Source organism: Cynoglossus semilaevis, chromosome 9 (assembly GCF_000523025.1).
Source record: "Cynoglossus semilaevis isolate Cse_v1.0 chromosome 9, Cse_v1.0, whole genome shotgun sequence".
Taxonomy (NCBI): Eukaryota; Metazoa; Chordata; class Actinopteri; order Pleuronectiformes; family Cynoglossidae; genus Cynoglossus; species Cynoglossus semilaevis.
In genome coordinates, this window is record NC_024315.1 from 10406509 (window position 1) to 10430512 (window position 24004).

The 24004-nt window shown below is 40.5% G+C and overlaps 1 protein-coding gene across 2 annotated transcripts; it reads left to right on the forward strand.

Annotated features, from left to right (window-relative positions):
• The first annotated feature begins 995 nt into the window (after positions 1-995).
• Positions 996-23258, forward strand: coro2aa (coronin 2Aa). 2 transcript variants are annotated; one of them, XM_008317135.3, is made up of 12 exons: positions 996-1287; positions 15970-16170; positions 18096-18212; positions 18363-18512; positions 18700-18879; positions 19211-19327; positions 19877-19981; positions 20058-20154; positions 20834-20946; positions 21348-21438; positions 21972-22216; positions 22307-23258. In XM_008317135.3, the coding sequence occupies exons 1-12, from the start codon at positions 1273-1275 to the stop codon at positions 22442-22444; spliced, it is 1569 nt and encodes a 522-aa protein (XP_008315357.1). In that variant the 5' UTR covers positions 996-1272; the 3' UTR covers positions 22445-23258. The 2 variants fall into 2 exon arrangements, with proteins under 2 accessions (XP_008315357.1, XP_008315358.1); XM_008317136.3 differs by lacking the exon at positions 996-1287 and adding an exon at positions 10683-11097.
• Positions 23259-24004: the final 746 nt, after the last annotated feature.

The window sequence follows — 24004 nt, forward strand, 5'->3', positions numbered from 1 at the left end:
AGCCCAAGCAGGTCATATGATTTAAACAACAGCTTGTAATAGCTAAGTTTCAACACCAGGGGGCAACAAACTCGTGATTCTCGTGTGGGTGCATGATAAGCTTTGGGTTTGTATGTTTTTTTAACGATTATACTCTAAACTCTGTAAATACTTTAGGGAAACATTAAAAAAATATTTTTTGTAGGAACCATAATTTTTATTAAATATATAAACCGGTTTCACAGCGAAATTAGTGATCAGCAAGTTTCGCTGATCACGAATAAACCGAAAATCTGACGATCCAAGTTTAAACATATATTAAAACTTGTATCGTCTGTTTAAATTGCCTTGTAAATTTAATTAATAATTCAACCAAACCGTGTCTACAATTTCGCCTTAGTCTTTGAGTCTGTGTTTAAAAAAAGCAAAATGAAAAAAAAAACTTAGATAAGACATAGAAAAGAAATTTACTTCGAAACCTAGAAATATGGAAATAGGAAGGAAAGAAACCATATGCATTGCACTTGTGAAGAGCTGTAGGGGTTTATATATTAGTTATATATGACATTATTCACTGTACTATTATTAGGCACTAAATGTGAAGATTAAGTATACATCTTTTTGGGAGAGTTCGGGGGTCAGTGTTTACACATGGTCACTACACTTCTACAACATGTCTGCCAGGAAACGCAGTCAAATGCATTTACAAGTTATTTACTTACCTGATTTACATGTATTTTCACAACAAACGTCTGAAAACATGCCAGTGTGTGGTTGAATGTAAATCATATTAGATTCATGCAAATTCAAAACAACAAGAAAAATGTTTTTACCAGCGACTAATGACTAACAACACCAGTAAAACACGGACCAGTACCAAGCAACCACGTGACATTCTGTTCTACGGCCACATTCGTCCCCAGAACCAGTCTTTGAACACACCTGCTTTAAATAAACCTGCGCTGCCTCGCCCCTCCCTGATCCTCCTCCTCTCTGCTGCTCGCATCCTGTCTTCACATCTCTCCTCCTCCCGGTTCTCCTCCTCCTGTTTTCCTTCCTTCATCCGTAGTGGCTCCGCCACCGAGAAATATTTTTTTTTAGATATTTTTATGTGTTTCGTTTCCATTTTATTTACTTTTTAACTGTTCTCCACCTCCCGCCGGGCATCATGACTTTCAAATGACCACCATGCAACCGCCACAGCCTCTGGTTTAACGTTCCTGCTCCACCCCCGCCGCCGCTGCCGCCTCTTCTCCACTGACAACCACCACCTGCCGGCGTGTCCTCCACCACATGACCGTCTCAAAGGTGAGCTCCACTTCCGTACGGTTACTTGTACTGTCAAAAGCCGAGTTGTGACTCAGGAGCAGCGGGCAGAGCTGAGCTCGTGTCCGCCTGCAGAGAGTGTGACGGCGGCGGCAGCCTCAGCTCCTGTGACCGAGCACCACAGCTCACAGCTCTGTGTGTGAGAGAGTCTGCAGCTGGTTTATTTTAGAAAGTATTGTTTGTTGTTTTTGGATGTTAAAACATCCTCCCTGTCGTCATCTAACGAGCACAGTTACAACGCCCCTGTCGACCGGACAACATTTCTGGCAAAACATTTACATTTGCTGTTCAAACTTCGTCCAAACATGTCCACATTTATACCTACCACATGGGCCACACGATGGAGGAGTGGTCTGGGTATCACCTGTGAGATTCCCATCGGTCATCGAGTTTGGAGTTGACATAGGCCAGAGTGAGGTGAAGGTTTTAGTTGAAATTGACCATAGGTGTGGTTGTAGTTGTAGTTCTAGGTGTAGTAGTGGCCTCGCCCTCATGGGTTCTGGGATTTGCTGCAGCTCCTCCAGGACCTTTAGGGATCAGGAGGTGGAAAATAAAAATATCCAGGCTGAGAGATTAGTCATTGTGATCTGTATATATAAAAATGTCATTGTGAAATGCTGCCTGGTGTACTGTAGCGCAGAGCTTCAGTGGATACATGAAGCTGTACACCGCCAACATCAGTTTGACTTTTTGGGGTCCTACTTTAAAAATATATGATGTTTTTAAAAAATGTACACCTAAATATTTGTATACTTTCCCGTTGCCATGCAAGTACACCTATATATTTGTATACTTTCCCGCTGCCATGCAGAAGGTTCTGTGTTTGAGTCCCACATTTGTGTGTGTCAAATAACTCCTGTGTGTGTGCGTGTCAGCTTGGGTTGTTGCAGCACGGTGTTGTGATGGTGCGGAGGCGTCATGCGAGTGTGAGATCACATCAGATCTGTCATCTACCTAATGGACAAACTCCTGCCAGGGTTAACATTAGACTAATGACTTTGGACACGTTGGGAACCAAGAACACAACTCAGAGTAAACGTTGTCAGATGCAGCTGGTCCAGAACACCATGTGTTGGACATCCTGAAGTTCATTAGTGTGTGGTTGAGTAACACTCTATAGTATTTTTGGGCACAAACTGTTTACACTTTTATGTTGGCCAATAAAGCCCACCCTGTATCGCTGGCATGTTATCACACAGACTGTTAACACATACCCGACGTTCTTCTTCTCCTGCGTCCAATTTGTGACCTTCAACGTTTGCTATGAAAAAGCTCAGCTTTACAGAGACTACAAGGGAGGAGTGATTTAAAAAAAAATGTTCTTCTCATGTGGAAATCACAGAAACATTTTTTTTTATTTTAATTTCATGATCTTATTTTCATTTTCCCCGTCACACGTGCCTCTCGTCACCCAGATGTCAAAGTCCAGCCTCCGCCTGTGGATCCAGGGTGTGCTTTTGAGTAAATAGCAGTAAAGCCGGCTGCCATGTTGCAATAAAAATGGAAGTTGTTAACAGTATTTTAGACATCAAATAAGACAAGCGATGGAAAAGGGTAGAAGTCCAGAAGAGTTTTTACACTCTCATCGTACAATACTAAGAATGTTTACCAGAAGAGTTTTTACACTCTCATCGTATAATACTAAGAATGTTTAGTGATGTGATGTAATGTATGATATTTTTAAAACCTCAACCTCAGTACTTCATGTAAGATGGAATCAAATGTTTACTGACATAACCGTGCCACTTTAATGTATGTTCATTTAAATAGAAACAGCTAGAAACTGGTCTTAAACTGGATCTGTTAAAGTGTTCCCTCCGGTGTCGTGTGGATCTGTAGAATGTGTCGAGTTTGTGGCGTTTTCGTAGATCAATACGTGTGCTAATGTACACGGAGGCGAGTGGGGCAGTAAAAGGTGGTTAGTAAATATGTGTCAGTGTGGGACGGACTGTTGCACAACTCCAGATAAAGATCACTATGTGGAAAAACAAAACGAGCTCTATAAAATATTAAGGAATGTAGTGAAGTACTGTAGCAGTTGAAGTGTCATTGTGAGTAAAACACAATCATTCGTTTTTATAGGTATGACTGACATTAACTGTTTGCCAATATTTGATATTCCGATGTTGTTCAAACACTTGATTTCCAATTCCGATATCAACCAACAGCGATATACGCAGCCGTTTTTCCACAAAAAGATTTTTAGAAAAAAACATTACCTGCTTTTATTGTGATGCCCCCTAGAGGAATTCCGCAAAATAAAACTGACAACTATTCTTACCGATATCAAATAATTATGCTAACATAGCGCTAATAATATTGGTCGCCCGATATTATCGGACATCCCTAGTTTTCTGCATTATTAATTTGTTTCTTCACCGTGTCATGTGACACTCCATGTACTAAACCCGACTCAGCACCAAACTGACTTTATAAAGTGTCTGCTTCAAAGTCACAGCCTTTCACTGAATACGGTCCAGAAATGCTGTCGTCATTTCAAGTCCTTGTGTGTAATGGGATCCTGCATGTGTGGGAGAACCTCTCGTTGTGTTGGTGATGTACAGAGTGAGCCGGCTTACCTTACCTACTGCTGCTTGGTGTCACTGCAGGGAACAGCCCTTAACACAGCGCAGTATAATGACTGTCTAAACAATTAGCTAGTTTGAGAATGAGCTGTGTGTGTTCCCTGTCTGTACGACATGGCTGTTACATCATCATCAGATCAGCCGGGGCAGGGCGCCCTGCACGTTTCTGACATGACAGCCTGTCTGTTGAGGGATTATCTGCTGCTGCTCGCACGTGGGACACACAAAGAGAGGATTACTTTGAAGAAATCAGAGAGGGAGTCTGTATGTCTGTGCACTGTTACTTTCATTCTAGTCATCTTGTACAAAATTAGGTGAACACAAAAGGTTACAGGACAGAAGAGGAACTGCACGCCATTTGTCATTTACTGAACATTTTATATCTGTAAGGATTAGATGTGACAGCAACCAGACTGTCACTCCCTCTTCAGGTGTTTTATCGAATTGCTGGTATCATAACAGAACAAATTTCACTGCTTTATTTAAATAAACTTCCCACGCGGGCAGTGAGACACTGACCTGATTGAAAAACACTGCTCTAAATTGACCAAAGGAATAAATGTAAAGAACAATGTGGAGAACATTTCAGGATGTCCCCTGGCCCCCACGATAACTGCTGTGATTGACCCCACCCCACCCTCTGACCCCCACCTTTGACCTTGAAAAAAGGATTAAGTATTAAAGAATGAACAAATAAAACTGTTGTTGTCCTGATTCGTGTTGACTGTGAAGCATTGTAAACAACAGTTTGTATTTAATTACTTTAATTGTGAAGTCCAATTTGTGCACAATCATCCAGGGCCGTGCCCTTAAAGGGACTGTCCAACAGTTTACACACTGCAAATAGACAAAATATTTTGAAATCTAAAAAAGTCATTTTCCCCTTCCATTGTTATGACAAAAAAAAATATTTTAAATGAATTAATCATTTGGCCACACTTTTATATATTGTTCTGATAATGGACCGGGAGAAGGATCACGTTTAATTAATGCCAGTGTCAGTCATTGTTCACCACCATTGTTTTGTGGAGGGCTGTAGATGTGGGACAGATGGTTCAGTGCACTCTAGTTTATTATTGATGAGAAGGAGATGCTGTTCTCCACTGATGTGTGTGTGATGACTGTATTGATCTCAGTCGACCTAATGAACCTTGTACATACTGTCAGTACAAATGTTTGCTCACACTCTGATGAGGCAGCTGGTAATCCTGAACGTTTCCTAATCCTCACACAGTCACTCTCAGCATATCTCTGGCTGATGTTGGAAAAGACGGAATGTTGTGCTTAAGAACAGATCTCAAAAGTTCTCAATTAATTTTAAGGACTTAAGGACCGGTACTGGAGTACTCTAGTGTATGTTGAAACCAAACCCTGAATAAGTCATAAACAAATGAGCACATTGACATAAGTAGGAGTGTTTTTTATGGTGTTCTGTAGAATCTAGATTTCTTTGAAGTAGGAGTGTTTTTTATGGTGTTCTGGAGAATCTAGATTTCTTTGGTCCAGACCTAGTTTGTTGGTAGTATAAAAACTAAGGCTGTCAATGAATTAAAATGTTCAGTCAGATGAATCACTGGGAAGCTGTGGATTAATCATGATTAGTCATGATTAGTCAAAACAAATTTGCATTCCAAAACATGACAAAAGCTCGTTTGTCTGCTTATTGCTGGAACACAGACAACACCAACACAAATACAAAACAGGCGTGGAACACATACATGTACCTATATATGTGTGTTCCACGCCTGTTTTAAATGTCATCTTATCTGATGTTTGAACACAGCTTTTAAAGACTGCCAACATGACAGAACGATAGAATTACATGACAATTTGTAATTTTACTCAAACTATTTCCTGCTCCAGCTCTAGGGAAAAGGTGTGTGATAATTCCTCCTTTTCTTGGGAAGTTTTGAGTTGCTGCTACTTAAATACACAATCTTCTTCTTCAAAAAAAAAATAAATGCTGCTACTTAAATACACAATCTTCTTCAAAAAAATAAAAAAATAAAAAACAACTGATTATGAAATAGTAGTAATCTGAAGTTGACCTCACTTCACCTTAGTTTGAATATGGATCTAAATGATTGTGATGTTGTTGTGAGTTGGCTCTATATATTTAGCTATAGAACTGTCCAGGATCTTCTCTGCCTCAGCGAGGGTCTGCTCCTCACCCCAATAGTCTGGAATAAGGGCAGGTGGATGGGTAGGGGCAAAACTCCTTGCAAAATTGATGACGTTCCCACGGGGCGTGGCTGTGCCGTTCAGATTTTACTCCTGCTATTTTAAGCCAAACGTCTTTTGTTTCCTTGAGCAAGATATGGCCGTGCACGTTCTGTATGTGCACGATCATAACTTGTTAATGCACTTAGCTAATGGGCGTAATCTGATTAGAGGTGACCTTCCTCAGCCCCAGGGTACACGGCAGCAGGACGGCGTCGGAGCATTGTTCAGAAGGAGAGGCCGGGCCTGAACATATAGGGAAGCTAATACTCTTGAGTCACAGAAAGTGAAACTCACCTTGGCTACAGTTACTAAGGCTGGGATGGTTGTGTGGCCTCTACCTGCTGACGTAAAGGACCAGGCCTCACTCTGTCCTGAGTTATGAATATAATAAATCATATGTCCTCAGCCACGTCGACGTGGCCTGGAGTGATTATTTTTGCGAGACAAAAAAAAATATTCTTCATGCATATTCATGGCTCGTCTGATCTAAATGTAGAACCTCAAATCTAATTTAGTACTCTTTCTATTTTATCCTTTCATCCTTTGTTCTTTGGTGTCGACTGTTCTTCACTGTGGCAAAAGACTTTTCGGGAAAAGCATCCGTCTTTAGAAAAGCATTGATTATGCTGTAACTAATACAACGGTTAGGAGCCAAGGCTGATCCTGACTTACTGAAATACTCCTAATATCACATGTGTCAAACCCAAGGCCTGTGGGCCAAATGTGGCACGCCAAGCCTTTTTGTGTGGCCTGTGTCTTTTTATTATTATTATTATTATTTTTATGTTTCTAAAAATTGAATATTATTTATTATGATGTAGTTACATTTATATAGTCGTATTATTACAACTGGCCCTTCAAGGGGAACTGTATTGCTGATGTGTCACCCTGCCTTGGATAAACAGATGTGACTTCTATGGAGAAAAAAACAAACCAACTGTGTAAAGGTAAAAGAAGGAAACACAAATATGATTTCCCTGTTCTCGGGAAGACACTTTAGCACTGCCAGCTCTTGTTTGCAGAGATGATGGCTTTTCATCATGTCTGCAAACAATAACCAGGCAGAAGGTGCACAACAATAGGAGCCACATTCAGGTTTTTACCAATGGAAAAACATTTTTAAAGCTGTGTTTTTAAGTGTGTTTTTAAAGACTGATGTCCCACTTGTCCAGCCATGGGCAAACTAAGGCCCGGGGGCCAGATGCAGCCTATTCAGCTTTTTAATCCAGCCTGCCAAACTTTTCCAAATTATATAATTCATTAATAGTATCATTGTACTTCTGCCTTTTCCCTGCAATACCCACGTTTCCCCAATAGATGGCACAGAACATGAAACATTTTTTTTAGCATGTTAGCCTTTACGCATGACATTTACATGTCATTTATCTTAGATTACACGAACACTCCCTGTTCACTTTTAGGATAATTGTGGCCTTTATTGAGTCAATGAACTCCAAACTTTAAATCCTCACTGTCCTGTTTCTTGTGGTGGTTGAGTCATTCTCCTTTCTCGCTGTACGTACAAATCAGCGATTGGCAACAGTTTCATACAGCTGTGTTGATGCAGAAATGTGAATGAATGCTGCATGAAAGAATGAGGTGAGCTGCACAGGCGTGTTAGCTCCTGAGTCGCACAATGTTTGTGGATGACTGCAGGTGAGATCACCATCACACCCTGTACTTTGGTCTTTATATATGATGAAATGTTAATGTTGTCTGTATCATCAGAGGAGAATTGAATTTCCAACGTCTCTGCTGTCACTTTTTCTCTCTTTTTGTGTCAGCACATTCCTGTCTCTGATCTTTTTTTAGGACACTTGACGTGTATATCTTTAAACTAAAATGACCTGAGTCGCCGTTATTTCAATGGAGATCCTCTTCACTGTTAGTTGTTTAATACAGAAATAAAGATATTTCAGAAAAAAAGTACATTTTTGTTAATTCACGTTTTTTTTTATAGTGACTAAAAATGAACATTTTGTGGCAGACAAAGATTGACAAGCCGTGGTATCAGGGTGTTTAGTCACACCTGGGCCTGTTGAGACATTGAGTGGGCCGTGATGTCACAATAATCTACATTGTTGCTGAGCACATGATGTTCCTCTGCCTGTTCACACAGGTTGAATTTTTCTTAAGTGTTTCATTGTTCACTTTCACACATGTGGATAGATTTATAAGTTATTCTCTAAAGGCTGTTTTATCTTTTTTCGTTAGGGTCTAGACCAGGCGTGGGCAAACCTTTTGACTCGTGGGCCACATTTGTCCTAAAATTGAACGGGGGGAGGGTGAGGTAGTCAGGAGCAGATGGATGTGAACAAAGATAAATCACATGTAAAAGTCATGCATAAAGGCTAAAATGTTAAAATGCTTTTACCATTTTCTACGCCATCTATGGGGAAACATGGCTATTGCAGGGAAAAGGCAGAAGCATAATGATAATATAAATAAATTATATAATTTGGAAAAGTTTGGTGGGCTGGATTAAAAACCTGAATGGGCCGCATCGGGCCCCCGGGCCTTAGTTTGACCATGCCTGCTCTAGATTCACCCACTTTATGTAAAATAAACTGAATACCAACTGCTGCTGCTGCTGAAGCCTATAATCCACACATGTGTTTGTATTTATTTAGTAATTTAAATAAATTAAATATCTCTCCCAGTTTCCTGAAGATTTTTCTTTTTCTTTTTACAAAAAATGACTTTTCCTCCTATACACACTGCAGATAAACGCACATATTCTTGTCAGTTACTATCAATAGGAAATAAATACGTCATTGATGGTACCCTCAGTGCAGGTGTGCCTCCTCATTTGCACACTAAAGCAACAGAACCAGAGCAGAGAGAAACATGCAAATTTTTCATAATTTGAAAAATATCCAGGCCTTCTCACGTTCTCTGCCTTCAGGAAAACAAACCCGACTCTCCCATTAAATACAGAAGTTGTCGAAACCGGGTTCTGCACATTTGTTTGCTCTGTGGAAGACGCATGTTAAATGAGCTGTTTTTAATAGTTAATTTAATAGTTTTCTGTGTTCACTGCACTTTAACAACACAGCTCCTCATCTGCTCATTCTAGTGTCTGCCTGAACCTGACTGCACCGTTGGCTCTTCTGAAGACAACGGTTGAAGCACATTAAAACAAACCTCAAAAGACTTAAAGGCTACAGACTTGGCACTGAAACCAGGTGCTTTATAGTCACAACAGTCGGACGGCTAATCAGCAGAGACGAAGTGAGGCAGAGCAGGTCTTTGTGGCCGTGGATTGTTAAAGGTCTTGGGCCTTTTCTGTTCCCACAGCAGCAGGATAATTGTCTGTGGCTGTGAGATCTGTGATTAGAGACCAGGCCTCTGGTTTGGGCTGGTTAGAAATGGTCACTAGCTTTTAATGTTCATGCCCTGTTTTTAAACACACACACTCACACATACACACACACACACACACATATTTTCATTGTAACTGCAGGGTTGGTCCCTGAGATAGGAGCTGAAATGAAAGCAAAAATAGAAGGAGGCCGTGGTTGATATTGAACATCAGTGCTGTCTGTCTGCTCCATGACTTAGCAGTTTGCTAACTGTTGATAACATGGATGTGCTCATTTCTTTTTGTCCATTTAATTAAGAACCTTTAGGGTTGTCCACTGTAATCCTTCTGATTTGATGTTACGGTGACACAATAACCTGTATCTGTATCTGTGTGTGTGTGTGTGTTTATCTGTATGCAGACCTACGTCTCTCTTATCTCCCAGTGCGTGACCTTTGGACTTTGTTGTGTATTCGATAGAAAAGTAGTTGTACTGCATATATTTGAGCACAAAGGGCAGTTTGCACGTCCTTTAAGCTAATCTTCTCCAGCCCTAATGAATCACATTCCGTTGACCAACGTCGCGTTAACATGAATCTCTCGACTAACGTACAGAATCATACTGATTATCTGTTTGATTATTGACCTCAAAGACAGTTCTGTTGAGATGGAGCTGTAAAAAGAAGCCACTGTAGACAGATGTCATTCTTTTTCACCAGCTCTTTTCACACTCTGCTTGTGTCAACATATTGTCACAGATTAGACCAGGTCAGACTAGATTAGATTAGATCAATTTAGATTAGACTAGACTGAAGTTTAAATTATTTTAATGCGTGAGAAGTGGGAGAGAAATATTAGTTTCTATTTATATTGTAAATTTTAAAAAACTCACTTTGAGTATAACACAAACCACCAATCATAAGTGTCAAGATAACTGAAACTAAAAATTAAAAAAAGAAATCTATTGACAAATGATGAATTATTGTGGTCAGTGGTCAAGAAAGAAATCTATTGACAAATGATGAATTGTTATTGGCATGGATTTAAAAGAGAAACATATCAGATATGCAGATGGCAGTGGTCAGTGGTCAAAATTAGGTAAATTCTTTGTGGATAATTTGCTATAATACTGTAAAAAGAAATAAAATCACCCCCCCGCACAGATGACCAAGCTGAGCTCCTTGATTGAGCAAACGATACTGAAGTGAGGAGAGGGAGCGGCGCTCCAGAAAAGGGAGGGAGTTTGATCGGCTTCTCTGCCTCTCTCTCCTTCTCCTGTCATTCGCCTCCCTACTCTGGGAGTGTACACACTCTTGCATTCTCCTTGTGCTTGTTCACACATGCTCTGGTCTCCATGCTGGACACAAACACACACACACACAAACTGCTCACACGCCTCCTCCTCTGATTGTGTATCTGTATGCACATCAAAGAAGAAGACGAAGCTACGGCGGGATTTTTGCCCAGACATGATTTAGGATTTTGACGAAGCAGTTTTGGAGGCGTTGGTGTTGCATGTGAGCCTGAGTGGAGAGAAGAACAGATTTTTCTTTTAATCCTAATTGTTTTTGAAGTTTTCTTTCTACGTTTTTGGTTGGTGCTCAGATATAGAAAAGTCACTTGTCTCAGACTTAAGGGACCGCTGCAACTGCCTCTGCTGAAGGTGACAACTATCCTGACAGGGTGAGTGTTCCTGAACTGGTCATCTCTCACACACTCTTGTTTAATTGCGCGCGCACACACACACACTCTTTATTCTTGGTATGTCTTCCCTCTCCACCTCTGACTGTCTCTCTGTCCGATACAAGTCTACATTTAGATTATTGATCTTTTTTTTACCCGGTGTCCAGTTAACAAATCTGTGTGTGTGTGTGTGTTTGTGTTTGTGCGTGCACACACTGGTGTGTTAAAACCTCATATTTTACCCCGGGTGTTTAACTCGTGTTCAGGAGACGAGCTTGAACAGGATCAAACACAAATCTGACTGCCTCATAACCATCTCTTTCTTTTTTTCTTCCCAACTTTTTTTTTATTTTTTACCCAGAGGCCTTCACTCCACATTTTTGGTTAAAATATCCAGTTTCCTCAAACTTGGACTGTGTATCCATTAATCAGCCTGTGTATTTCACCTCACTTTTCAACTTCCTAAGTGAATGTGAAGCCGTTCCACGCGATGTTGATGACATCATCATCGTTCACTGTTCCGGTCAAGTCATCTCTACCCACAGCTGGTTATTTATAGTGATGTCCACCCTTCCAAACACTACCATTTGCTCAAATATGTGCCTTGTGGTTTGAGATGCAGTCAGTTGACGGTCCGCGTGTGTGTGATGTCGGCGTCTCGTTCCTCATGTCAGAGTCTACGGAGCTGAGAATGCTCTGTTTCTGGTCCAAATTGTAGTGTAGTCCAGACTGGACATGAGGCCTTGGTGCGTTCAAATGTCTCCTGATCATTCAAGCTCAACTGAGCTCAACTTTTTAATGATTCCAAGATTACATTTTGGTTTTCTAATCATAGGCTTATTGGACACAAGTATATAATTAGAAAAAAAAGTTTTAAAAATACCATCCGAGTGTTCAACTTTCAGCATTATAATAAAAACAACAACTTGTTTTACTGCCCTTATATGAAAGTATTCAAATGTGTTTCTCTTATGGTTTTGGCTGCGTCATCCGTCAGAGTCCTTCAACCTGGTGTGGAAGTGTGTTAGTGCATTTGTGACTTCCAACACACTGAATATTTATGCTAGCAAGGTCCACTGTGGCTAATGGACATAAAACACAGGAACTTTGCTGCCCATTAACTCAACAGTTTCCACTCAGGTCAGTGGGATACTCACTGTCTGCAGCTCATTCCACAGATGAGATGAGTGCTGTTGTGATTTCTTTTTTTCAATGCCTGCAAGATTGCAGCAGGTAGAAAGGGATTTTAAGTTAGTTACAAATGTTGTTCTTACTGTTTTGGCAGTATTCACATTCTTGTTCCTGTGTAATTCAAACAGAGAATAAGAGTTGTGAAATAACTCTCATCGTGATGAATATCTTCTAAACTGCACACAGGTCACCAACTCGCAATGATGACAAACCATTGCAGCCTAATTTGCAACACAAATGAGGATTAGCCGGACCTTGAAAAGTTCCTTTGTCTAGGAAAATACAACTACAAGGTAGTAAATTAGAAACACTTTATATATTGAAAATATTTGATTGTTTATTAAAAATGATAGGCATAAATAGGCCTCTTCTGTAAAGGGAAGTCATTATAATGATTAAAGGTTACATGGATTAAAACGTTGTTGTTTTTTTAACAGTTGTTGACGCTCACGTGTATACTTTTAGATCATGCAACTTTAAAACAGATTAATGCTTTTTGCTAATGTTAGACCCTCAAATAAGAGGAAGAATAGTTTTTTCCCCTTAAAACAAAACAACAATCCTTCTCATGTCTAAGGTGAGATCATTTGACAATCTGGGTATACACACAAGTGTGAAAACTCCAAAGAAGTATTCTGCTTTGATGTAGTATACAGTACAAACAAGTTGGAGCTCGAAGCTCGACTCTTGGCATCATTTTTCATTTTATTTTTTATACACTATTAAAAAATGGCGCGTACAAAGGCAGGAAGAAGTATTCGAATATTGCATGTGTACTAAATCCTATCTCAAAGCTGAAAGACACAATACGACGATATTCAGAGTATGAAATACTCGGCCCTTTTCTATCTCCGGCCTTCGACGCTCGTCGACATGTGTGCTACTCTACGGAATGGAAGTGATTGTATTACAAGTCTGTGTGTTATCTCGTTACAAGACAGAGGTTGTACATTGCCTGTCGGTCGTGTGTCTCTTCCTGCACAGTTAACACGTAACAAAGCTGAACATACATTTATCAGTATGTGTGTCTTCACCTTGAAGCCTCATTTCTTGAATCTCAGTTTTAGTGTTTACAAAATACTGCACTTACAGGCTCAGAAAACCACACAGGTGTGGGCTTCAGACTGAGGATAAGGTTCACTGCCACAAGGGGATTTTTTTTTTTTCTTTTTGGAAGAAAGAGCCTGAAGTGCCGGCCACTGGGAGTTTAGGGCTGATGAGCTTCATCCTCTCATGGCTGTAGGCCCTGCACTTATTGAGTAACAGATATCTCGACACCAGTAAGAAAACTTTGAACTCCTCCTCCCACAGGAGGAAGTCTTTGTGGGGGAAGGAGAGAAGTGGCTGCTGGGATGCCCAGGCTTTATGACTCTTAAATGACTCTCTGAATCTGTGCACATTTATGGTACGCCAGTGCAGACACACACGTGTGTTGTCTGGCTGTGTGTGTGTGTGTTGTCACTGCCACAAGGGGATTTTCATAATTGACCTCACACCAAACAAATCAACTGGCTGTGTGTTTTTGTTTTTGTTCTACATTACTAGACACAAAAAACACCGGGCGTCAGTAGCTCTGTGATCGTCTGTCGATTGATTAGCAGTAGCTGCTGTTAAAAATACCCACAACGGTGTTTCGGTCGATATTTCTGTGAGGATGTGTGGAGTATCTGTGTGCTGTGAGGGAACTGGTCTGATTACACTGTCTTAGACTTCTGTTCCTTGCAGGACGCAGCAAAAACACGAATGCTAATTATATCGACCCAGATGTGGCAGTGCATTAGCATTACAAAAATGTACCGTAAACATCTAATGCACGGCTGCCCAATAAGTAGATCAGGATCTGCCAGTAGATCGTAAGGGGAGTGCTGGTAAATTATGAGCAATTAAAATAAAATAAATATATATAAATATAATTCTAGTGTTGACCATATACTAGTTTTTATTAGTAGTTATATATATATATTTATATATATGTGTGTGTGTCTGTGTAAATGTCTGTGTGTTATGTATAAATGTTATAGTACATATATTTCAGCGTAGGTAAATCACTTTTCCCTTGGTCATTTAAACATTGGCTCCCAAGCCAAAAAAGTGTGGACACTCCTGAGCTAATTCATCCAGGTTGCTAAATACAACCAGCATATTGTGTAATGTATCTTTAAATGTAGGTTCTGTTATTGTAACACACACAGGTGGCTTTTCTCTCACAAAGACGTCTGAGAGTGTATGTGAATGTGGGTCATCAAGAATCTACATGGGCGGCAATTATTGCATCACAGACTCAGTCGGAGTGTAAGACTTAAGAGTTAAGACTTTGTCCAGGGGATGCACAGTTGGGACATTCTGTTGGGTCACCTGACCTGTCCTTAAAACCACTAGTGGACTGGATTCAATGGGGTCGACTCAAATCTCCAGTAATTGATCAAAAGAAATTACTGACTCAAATCATTTTTAACCAACTATTATTCTTTAAAATTATGATTACAAATACCAGAACTGTGTGTACTACTCAGGCTACTCTTTATGTTCAACACAGTGTAACAAACATGATCAAAAATGAATTCTTCTCTTGTTTCGTTTTGTTTGTTTGTTGATCAAAAATGAATTCTTCTCTTGTTTCACTAGAAATTTGTCACGTCAAAGTGGTGTCACGAGCCAAAAAAAGGTTGGGAACCGCTGCCCTAAGGCATCAGCCAAGCCAGGTTGGATGTTGTTGGATGTTGGGCTGTTGTACTGCAGGTGGCCGTGTTTCTGATGTGAACCCTGTTCGTTCAGCTGCAGGGATGATCGTGTGGATGTGACGGATGTGTGGCCGACTCTTTCAAACACCTGAGCTTTATCATGGAGTTCACATTCCTGTGTGACAGCGAGAGGCTCTCTGTTCTGGCCTGAGGGTTGAAGTACAGAGGCAGAGGAGAAAACTGAGATATGCTGAGACTCCAGACATTTTTTTTTGTTTTAGTTCCCCTAACATCTGTATCTGTTGCTTAAGGTTATAAAATTTGCCTAACGTTCTGCTGACAGTCTTCCTCTCTGACTTCCTGTGCAATTTCTCAGTCTTGCGATACACACTTTATTTTTCCATCCATCCAGATGACACACAACAGGTGCTTGAACTCCATGAATAAATTTATTATTATTGTTGTTGTTGATGTTATTATACACACATAATAAGCTCTATATAAGCTATAAAAGTATTAAGCTCATTGTTGATGATCTCTCTGCCATGTTTGAAAGGAGATATTCACATCAGGAACTGATACTGATATTTACCATAATCCCAGTACTGTAAGTACTGTACGTGGGTGGAAAGAAAGTCCTTTAATACCTGTGTATTCCTGTTTGTTTGTGCTCTTGGTAGATATTGCCTTGTTTCTTTGGTCCATTAACGTCTAGTCCACCACTGTGTTCAACCCTGAATGCAATTACAGTGACCATATACAGCAGGAAAACAGGAAGTCAGACAGAGGAGCACGGCAGACCTGCTGGCTGACTACGCCTTGGTTTATTCTTCACATATAGACTCAGGCTTAGAGCTGCCACATCTCAGAGCATCATATACAATCACCAACCAGATTCATATAAACCTTTAGAAGACTGTAGGATATTAGTGACTAAAAAAGAAAGCTCTGTTTTCATGACTGTGTTCATGACTGCCTCTTTCTTCTCTCTCTCTGACAGATGACATGGCGTCCTCAGTACCGCAGCTCCAAATTTCGCCACGTGTTTGGAAAGGCCGCCACCAAGGAGAACTGCTACGACAGCGTGCCGATCACACGCAACGTCCAAGACAACAGCTTCTGTGCTGTCAATCCACGTTTCCTGGCAGTCATCACTGAATGTGCAGGAGGAGGGGCCTTCCTGGTGCTGTCCATCCATCATGTGAGTAAACACACTGAGTGGACGTCTGCGCTTACTGTATGTCCACGTTTACGTCTCTGTCTCAGTCTCTGTCTCTCTCTCTCTCTCTCTCTCTCTATAGCTCGCTCTCTCACACACACTCACTATACACACTTGCAGCAATTATGCAAATGCAAATCTCTAGGATTTAAAAAAAAAAAAATTATATTTGTTTTTTTATTACTACTTTTTTTACCTTTAAATAAATCATGTTTTACATTCTCCTTTCATCGTATCGTCTACTTGACCTCTGTCTCTTGTCTGTTGCTGCAGCAAATCAAGGGATCAATAAAGTTTAATCTAATCAGGGAATCCCAAAGTGTGGAGCTGCCACTAGGGGGTGTGTGAGATAAAAAATGTGATGGCAATTTGGAGTGGGTTTTTTTAAAGTAGGATTTTCCGCCCGATAAAGATGTGTAAATAAACGAAAAAGCATTAAAGGGGAAAAACAACGTTTTCAGGAACTGAAACTGTCCTTCCATGCACCATCACCGCTCCAAAAAGACTCACTCATCTCCCTGCCTGAGCTCATTCTGTTGTCAAGATATTATTTACACACATTATCAAGTGTGTTGGTGGTATAAGTAACATTACTGACTCTTCACCGACTGTACACTCGGCCAGACCCCTGTGTACGTTTGTGCAGATTCAAATTTACGGTGCGTCTCAGTATTTCCAGAGGAGAGTGATTCATCCTGTTGGACCACACTCACCTTTTTACCTCATTTTCTCTTCTCTCTGTTCCAAATGTTCCAAATGTTCCCGGTGAGTAATCAGCCGAACTCCTGGCACGGACAGAATTTACATGTGACCTCAGAGATGACATAACTCATGTTTGTATGACTCCCTTTTTCACCGTCTTCAGTGGTAAAAGTTCAGCATCATCTCTCTCACCTCACCTGTGTGTGTGTGTGTGTGTGCGTGCCAAGTTCCATTAGGACATAGTTAGAGCTCAAGAAAATTAGTGGTAGGTGTGCTCACCTGTGTGTGTGTTTGTATAAGGGTAGATAATGGTAACGTCATACCCGTTCTGAACGGGGGTGTGTGTGTGTGTGAGAAGGTGTGAAGGCTGTAATTAACCTTCCTGTTTGAGCAGTAAAACCCATTGACTCTGGTTAGCTCAGGAAACAAATGTAATAGGAGGTCCAGGGGTCACTGACAAGAAATGAAACAAAAATCACATTTTTGTCTAACTTTATTGTTTGATGTTTATTTTTTTAATCCAGTCGTGGTTTGGATTAAGTGCAGCGGGCCAGATTCAGCCCACGGGCCGCTAGTTAGAGATCACTGTCAGAGACATTAGATGAAAAGGCCATGACAGGATGTAGTGTGAAGGCTTCTTGTGCAAAAACACGTTTTCTGTCTACCTACCGTAATTAATACAAGTGACTTGTTTTTCTCTGACAACTGTAAACATTGTACTGGCATTGTACAAGCTTTCTCTGACAACTGTAAACATTGTACTTTTTCAACAAGCATGCTCAAAACCAAACACACACACACTGTGTAGCTGCTCTGCCAAGAACGCCAAACAAGACAGAGCTTGCTGCTGAACACTGCAGTTCACTTGGCCACGAGAGAACGAGGACGTTTCATAATGTGGGGGAAGGAGGGTAGAAAATTAAAAGGAATCTAGTATTATAGCATTTTTTAAAATTTAGCTCACCTCATGTTGCAACTTTTCCTCAACAGTTAATGATATAAAATATCTCATCTGAATAAGTGTTGATTCTTAAAGACATCCATGTCACACTGTGGAGTTTATCAGATTCATATCAAATCCCATGAGCAAATACATTTATAATTCACCTTGTGAAAATGATGTTCCTACTTTATTTTAATAAATGTTGGAGGTCTGACGTTAGTTTGTAGCATCTCCTCTAATTCCGCACATGTTCTTTTATCAGACAGGTAAAGTGGACCCTCACCATCCCAGGATCTCAGGCCATAAAGGCAACGTGTTGGACATCAAATGGAATCCCTTTAATGACTTCTGCATCGCCTCCGCCTCAGAGGACACACTGGTTTGTAAAACACACACACACACACGCACTGACATGATATGTAATTTCTATAATCCCAAGATCAAGGATAAGATGACCTGTGTGTTTTGGGGTTTAAACATTTATCAACTCGACTCTGCAGAGTTATCTTACAAAGATGTGTGTCTGCAGGTCAAAGTGTGGGAAATCCCATTCCCTGGTCTGCTGAAGAACCTCACCGTGCCGATGAAAGAACTTCAGGGTCACAGTCGTAGAGTGAGTCTCATCGAGTGGCACCCGACTGCTAACAACATCCTGTTCAGTACGGGCTACGACTACCAGGTAACGCCAACATGGATACAGATGATGTACAGAGTTCAGTACTGTCAGAGCCTCAGTGATGACGGCTGCACCATCAAACCTCTGTGACTCTTTAGAAATGACAGAGATGGAGAATATTATGGTGAACGTTGTTATAACGCAGACGTACGTCATTAAATGTGTTCGTCTGCCACCTCCTCATCTTCAGATCATGATCTGGAACCTGGACTGTCCAGAACAGCTCATCAAGAACCCGGTGAAGACCATCAGCCACCACACAGACGTGGTCCTCTCCATGTCCTTCAACACCGACTGCAGTCTCCTCGCCACCACCTGCAAAGACAGAAAGATTAGACTGATGGAGCCACGCTCTGGAAACCTGCTGCGGGTAACACTTACTGTTTTTGCATCTTTAAGAAAAAACCCATCCTGTATTATGTACTCCAGTACGTGGTATGGAGCAGGTTTTATAAGTACACTGCAGTTTTTTGTGCTATATGTAGACTTTTCATTCTTCACTTGTCTGAGGCTCCTTCAGTTTGGTGTTAGTGGTGGTTTATAGTACATGAGTCATTATTATATAAGGGGTATTTTCATATACTCTGCTGCCTGTGTCGTTCAGTACCAAGGAGCCAAATCTGACACATTTGGACACTGACTCCAATGTTGTACTTCTGTGTTTTAGCAGCAGTTAACACTTCACTTTTGTGTATTTACAGGAAGCCAACTGCAAGACACACAAAGCCAATAAGGTGTTGGTGCTGGGTAACTTGAAGATGCTCGTGACGTCAGGAACATCGCGCTGGAATGAGCGACAGGTGGCGTTGTGGGATCAGGTGAGCCTAGCAGTGGAGTAAGGTCACTCAGAGATGTAACTTGTACGGAGAGAGGAGTACTTCGTAGAGACCTATTGGTGACTTTTGTCTTGACACCAGTAGAAAAAGTTGAGTGTAAGTATTTTTTAAATACTGCTTTAGCTGCACATGTTAACTTTTCAACTTTTTTGCTCCATAAAGACACATGCACACGCACATAAAATATTAAAGTTTATATATATATAAATATATATGTTTATGTATCTGTAAACTTTCCAAAAAATGTGCATATTTTATTGCAACAAAATATGCTGAAAACAGTGTTTAATGCAGACGTCTGCCATCTAGTGGAAGCTCATCAGATTACTTGTAAACGAATATGTGTTTTCTTTAACAAATCTTTTAAAATATTTTTGAGTATTTGAATCATATGAATAATAATAGAATCATAATTACACATTTTAGAGTCTGGCTTTTTATGTTACTGAAAATTGTAAAAAGGTGTTCAGGTTAAATAAACATCAAGTATTGTTTTCTTTTGAAGATGTTGGTCTAAGTGTGTCTTTACAGGACGATCTCTCTGTGCCTTTGATGGAGGAGAACCTGGATGGTTCCTCAGGAGCTCTCTTTCCTTTCTTTGACCCTGACACAAACATGCTCTACCTTGCTGGGAAGGTGACAGAAACCGTCCACTCTTTTATCAGTTAAAACTCTTGACGGTGATATATAACTAAATACTTCTTCTTCTCAGGGCGATGGGAACATCAGATACTATGAAATCAGCTCAGAGAAACCGTACTTCCACTACCTAACAGAGTACCGTTCGATTGTACCTCAGAAAGGACTGGGTAAGGAACTTCACTACTGTTTTTAACATGTCACATGTTCAGTGTGTAGGATTGGTGTAGAGGTTGCACATGTTCAGATCACTCAACGTCAGCTCCAAGATTCCGTTTGCCTCCGGGCCAAATTCTCTCTCCTGCACCTGTAAACAAAGGAGCTGTGCAAATAAACAGACTTTATTTGAATAGCCAAACCAGGTGACGGCTGCACCAGATGTAGCAAGACCTGAATTATTATGACAAAGTGGATTTTACTTACTTTACTAATTAAATGAATGTTTTGTAATGTGAGGTAAGAAATTTGACTTTTTTTTGTCAATATTATATGGAAAAATATACTATTCTTTTTGAAGTTGACAAGCGTCAGAGGATGCTGGGAGATTTTGTTGAGAATTAGCTTCTGGTTCAGCTACAGCTACGTGATGCAATCGTATCAATATGTGAAGGAAGGAAGTACTCAGCATTAATGAAAGAATTGTGTACTGGATGTATTTTCCTTTAATTGAACCAAGTACTTCACATACTGATGTTGTAAGTCCTGTACACAGTATTTCCAAGTTATAAATAAGTAGAAAATATTATCTTTAGAGAGAAAGAGACCCCTGGTCCAGAGGTCAAATCTGTTCCGTGTCAGTGACATTTGTTAAGAGAGAGATGTTCTTCATCACCGTCTGTTCTCCTGTAGGTGTCATGCCAAAGAGAGGCCTGGATGTAACTTCCTGTGAGGTGTTCAGGTTCTACAAACTGGTGCCATTCAAGGGTCTGATTGAGCCGCTCTCCATGATTGTACCTCGCAGGGTGAGCTTTCCTTCATCTAAATCACACTAACCATCCATTCAGGACATTAGAGCAGGGGTCACCAACATGGTGCCCGGGGTCACCTGGTCGCCCCCGTGGATTACCTACGGCGGCTGTGGGGTTTGTTCTAGTCAACAAGAGGGACAAGAATTGTACTGTTGTCGTTCTTTTTGAATCAGTTGCAGTTTATTGTATGTCCATGAACTAATTATTATTACATTGTCGTCTGCATAAAACCAGTAGCTCTTTGTATCACCACGTCTCCTTGAAATAGCTTTCAGTTGGTGAAATGGTTGGTGACCTCTGACCTAGAGGTTTTTAAACCGTTAGTAGGAAAAGCAACACTGACGTGTGTGTGATGTGTGTGTTTACACTGTGTGTGTGTGTGTGTGTGTTTTCAGTCAGAGTCATACCAAGAAGACATCTATCCAATGACACCTGGTTACAAACCTGCTTTGACTGCACACGAGTGGCTCAGTGGCCTCGACAAAGGTCAGTGTGTGTGTGTGTGTATATTTGTATACGTGAGTGTTCGATTTATAGATGTTACAAGTCTCTTTGTTGGCTGAGGCTTTATCTGTTTTTTATTTTTTACATTCTCCAAATTTGGACATGGGCCAGTTCATACTGCTCTGACCGCAGGTCATCCAAACACAACTCTGGTTCCAAACTATTTGCACTGGCTCTCTGTTCACGTGAGATTTTATTCAAAATCAATGTATCATTTTTTTAGTCTTCATAGAAATCAGCTCCAAATTTTATAGTGTTGTGAAAATTAGTCTAATTTTATGAAATTCTAAAAAAAAAATTGACATTAGCCCAGTTACTTTGGAGCAAATAAAGAAAATAGTGAGATTGAAAACATCACCCAACGTCACCACATAAATGGCTCTAAAACCTGTTCAGTGTTCCAAACCGACACAGTTTGTTTTTAATGCTCAGCTCTGATCTGTGAGAGACTGTCCTTCATGTGACGTAGAATAAAATAAATCCTGTCTTGACAGTGAGTATCTTTGTTTTTCCAGGCCCAGTGTTGATGTCTCTGAAACCTGGAAGTCAAGTGGAAGAGTCGTCATTAGAGATGAACAAAGGACATGGAAATCCACTGGAGACTCGACGGTCCTTCAGCAGACCAGGAATGCTGCAGCTAGCATTTATTCAGGACCAGCTGGGAACCAAAGACGGCAATGAGGACGGGGACACGGGTCGACTGTCTGTTAGCAACGGAGAAGACCTTGCATTCAGCTCACCTCCAAAGACGGAGAACGAGGTGATGTTGACGTGACCAGTACATCCATCGTCTCACAATCGTACAATTGTGAAAACATTGGCCTCATGTTTGATTCTCATTTGTCCACAGTTGCTACTCAGGTTCCACAAGCAGCAGGAGGAGATCCGACGGCTGAGAGAGCTCCTCAGCCAGAGGGATGTGCGCATCATGCACCTGGAGTTGGAGATTAAGAATGTCAAAAACTCCCAGTCTCAGGCTTCACTTTGAGACACGCCCAAACGGTGGAGTCGTTCTCTTCTCCTCACTGGATATTTTTCTGATTAAACTTTCTGTCCATTCTTTGGCATGGCCACACTCTTTGTAGGGTCCAGACTCACGTCGTGCACACGGGTGATTTAAACCCTTAATTCAATGGGTTTTTTTTAAACGTGGTAATTACGTCAATCCTACACCAGTTGCACATATTCCTGCTTCATGCACATACCTTACACTGAGAACACTGTCATCACTAAATGTAAAAGTCTCTGCACCTTCCCTCGCTTCTTTTGTACACTCCGTAGCTATGCAAGTTGGAACATTCTAGCCTTTAATGCTTATTGCTCAAAGATACAGGGATGTCGGTGCCTGTCGATTGAATAATGTGACCGTTTGTCTGACGTTTTAGAGTTGTCGGCCTCCTGTGTGATTGTAATGATAATGCTTCTATTTTGTTGTGATTATTTTTTAACTACTGTCAAAGAGAGAACGTGGTGTTGAGAGAAACGGTAGAGCCCAAACTCTGAGACCACACACACTCTCTCAGAGTAAATGGACAAAACGGTCTCAGACTTTTAGCTCCGCTGTAGATTCTCTGTGCTTGGATGTGAAGAAAAGTTTAAAGTAAATGACAGCAGAGTGACTGGAGCAGTTCTGAGCTTCACGTGCATTTTTGGAACGACTGGAAAATGCACCCAAACATCAATGTCTCGCAAAATATTTTGTGTTCGCCAATTATGCATTTGATGCCATGTAGCAAGTTTGTAATTTTAATTTTTTTTTAAATATTTATTTTACAATACAAATAATGAAAAATGCATTTTAATTAACAACTTTGGTGTTCTTATTTTTGAAAACCCACCTGCTATGTCCTGACCAGTCTACAGCCATAGGGAGTAGTTTTAGGTTCACCACTGTACTATTGACCAACGTCTGTAATATTGGATTTTGAGAAGTGGTTCTCAAACTATGGTATGTGCACCACTAGTGCTGCGCCTAATGGTGTGGAATCGTTTTTTGTTTTGTTTTTTTTCACACAAAACCCTGTTTCAGATGCTGTGTGTGTGTGTGTTTTTTGTTTTGTTTTTTTTCACACAACCCTGTTTCAGATGCTGTGTGTGTGCTTGTGGTTATAGAATTGAAATGAAGTGCTAGCCATAATGCTTCTTTATCATACAGTGTGGCTCCAGCTAATACCTAGGCTAATCATCATAACAGTTAACACCATTTAACAGTGTAGGTCCATGCTGCTGTTCTATTGTTGGTCAAATATTATCTGAGGTGGTTCAAGGCGTAAAACCCACCGCACCAGACAGACATTCTGATGGCACAGTGACACCACTGACTGATGTCACAAGTTAAAAACACTCCAGGCTGACCTTTAAAGCAGAAGTCCTGCCAAACATGTGGAATATTTAATAACATTCTGACCATTTGGGTCATTGAAATTATTTTTACATTATAATTAATTATACATTAATTTAAATGTTTTTATAATTATTAGATTACATGTATTTGGTTCACTTTATTATTATTTTATTCTCACAGTAGCTTTCTCCATTAACTCAATTA

Bases quoted from the DNA above. Each gene is read 5' to 3' on its own strand.
- coro2aa (XM_008317135.3), top strand. The intron at 18,513-18,699 runs GTAACGCCAACA...CCTCATCTTCAG, and splicing joins GTACGGGCTACGACTACCAG to ATCATGATCTGGAACCTGGA. The intron at 19,982-20,057 runs GTGACAGAAACC...TCTTCTTCTCAG, and splicing joins TGCTCTACCTTGCTGGGAAG to GGCGATGGGAACATCAGATA.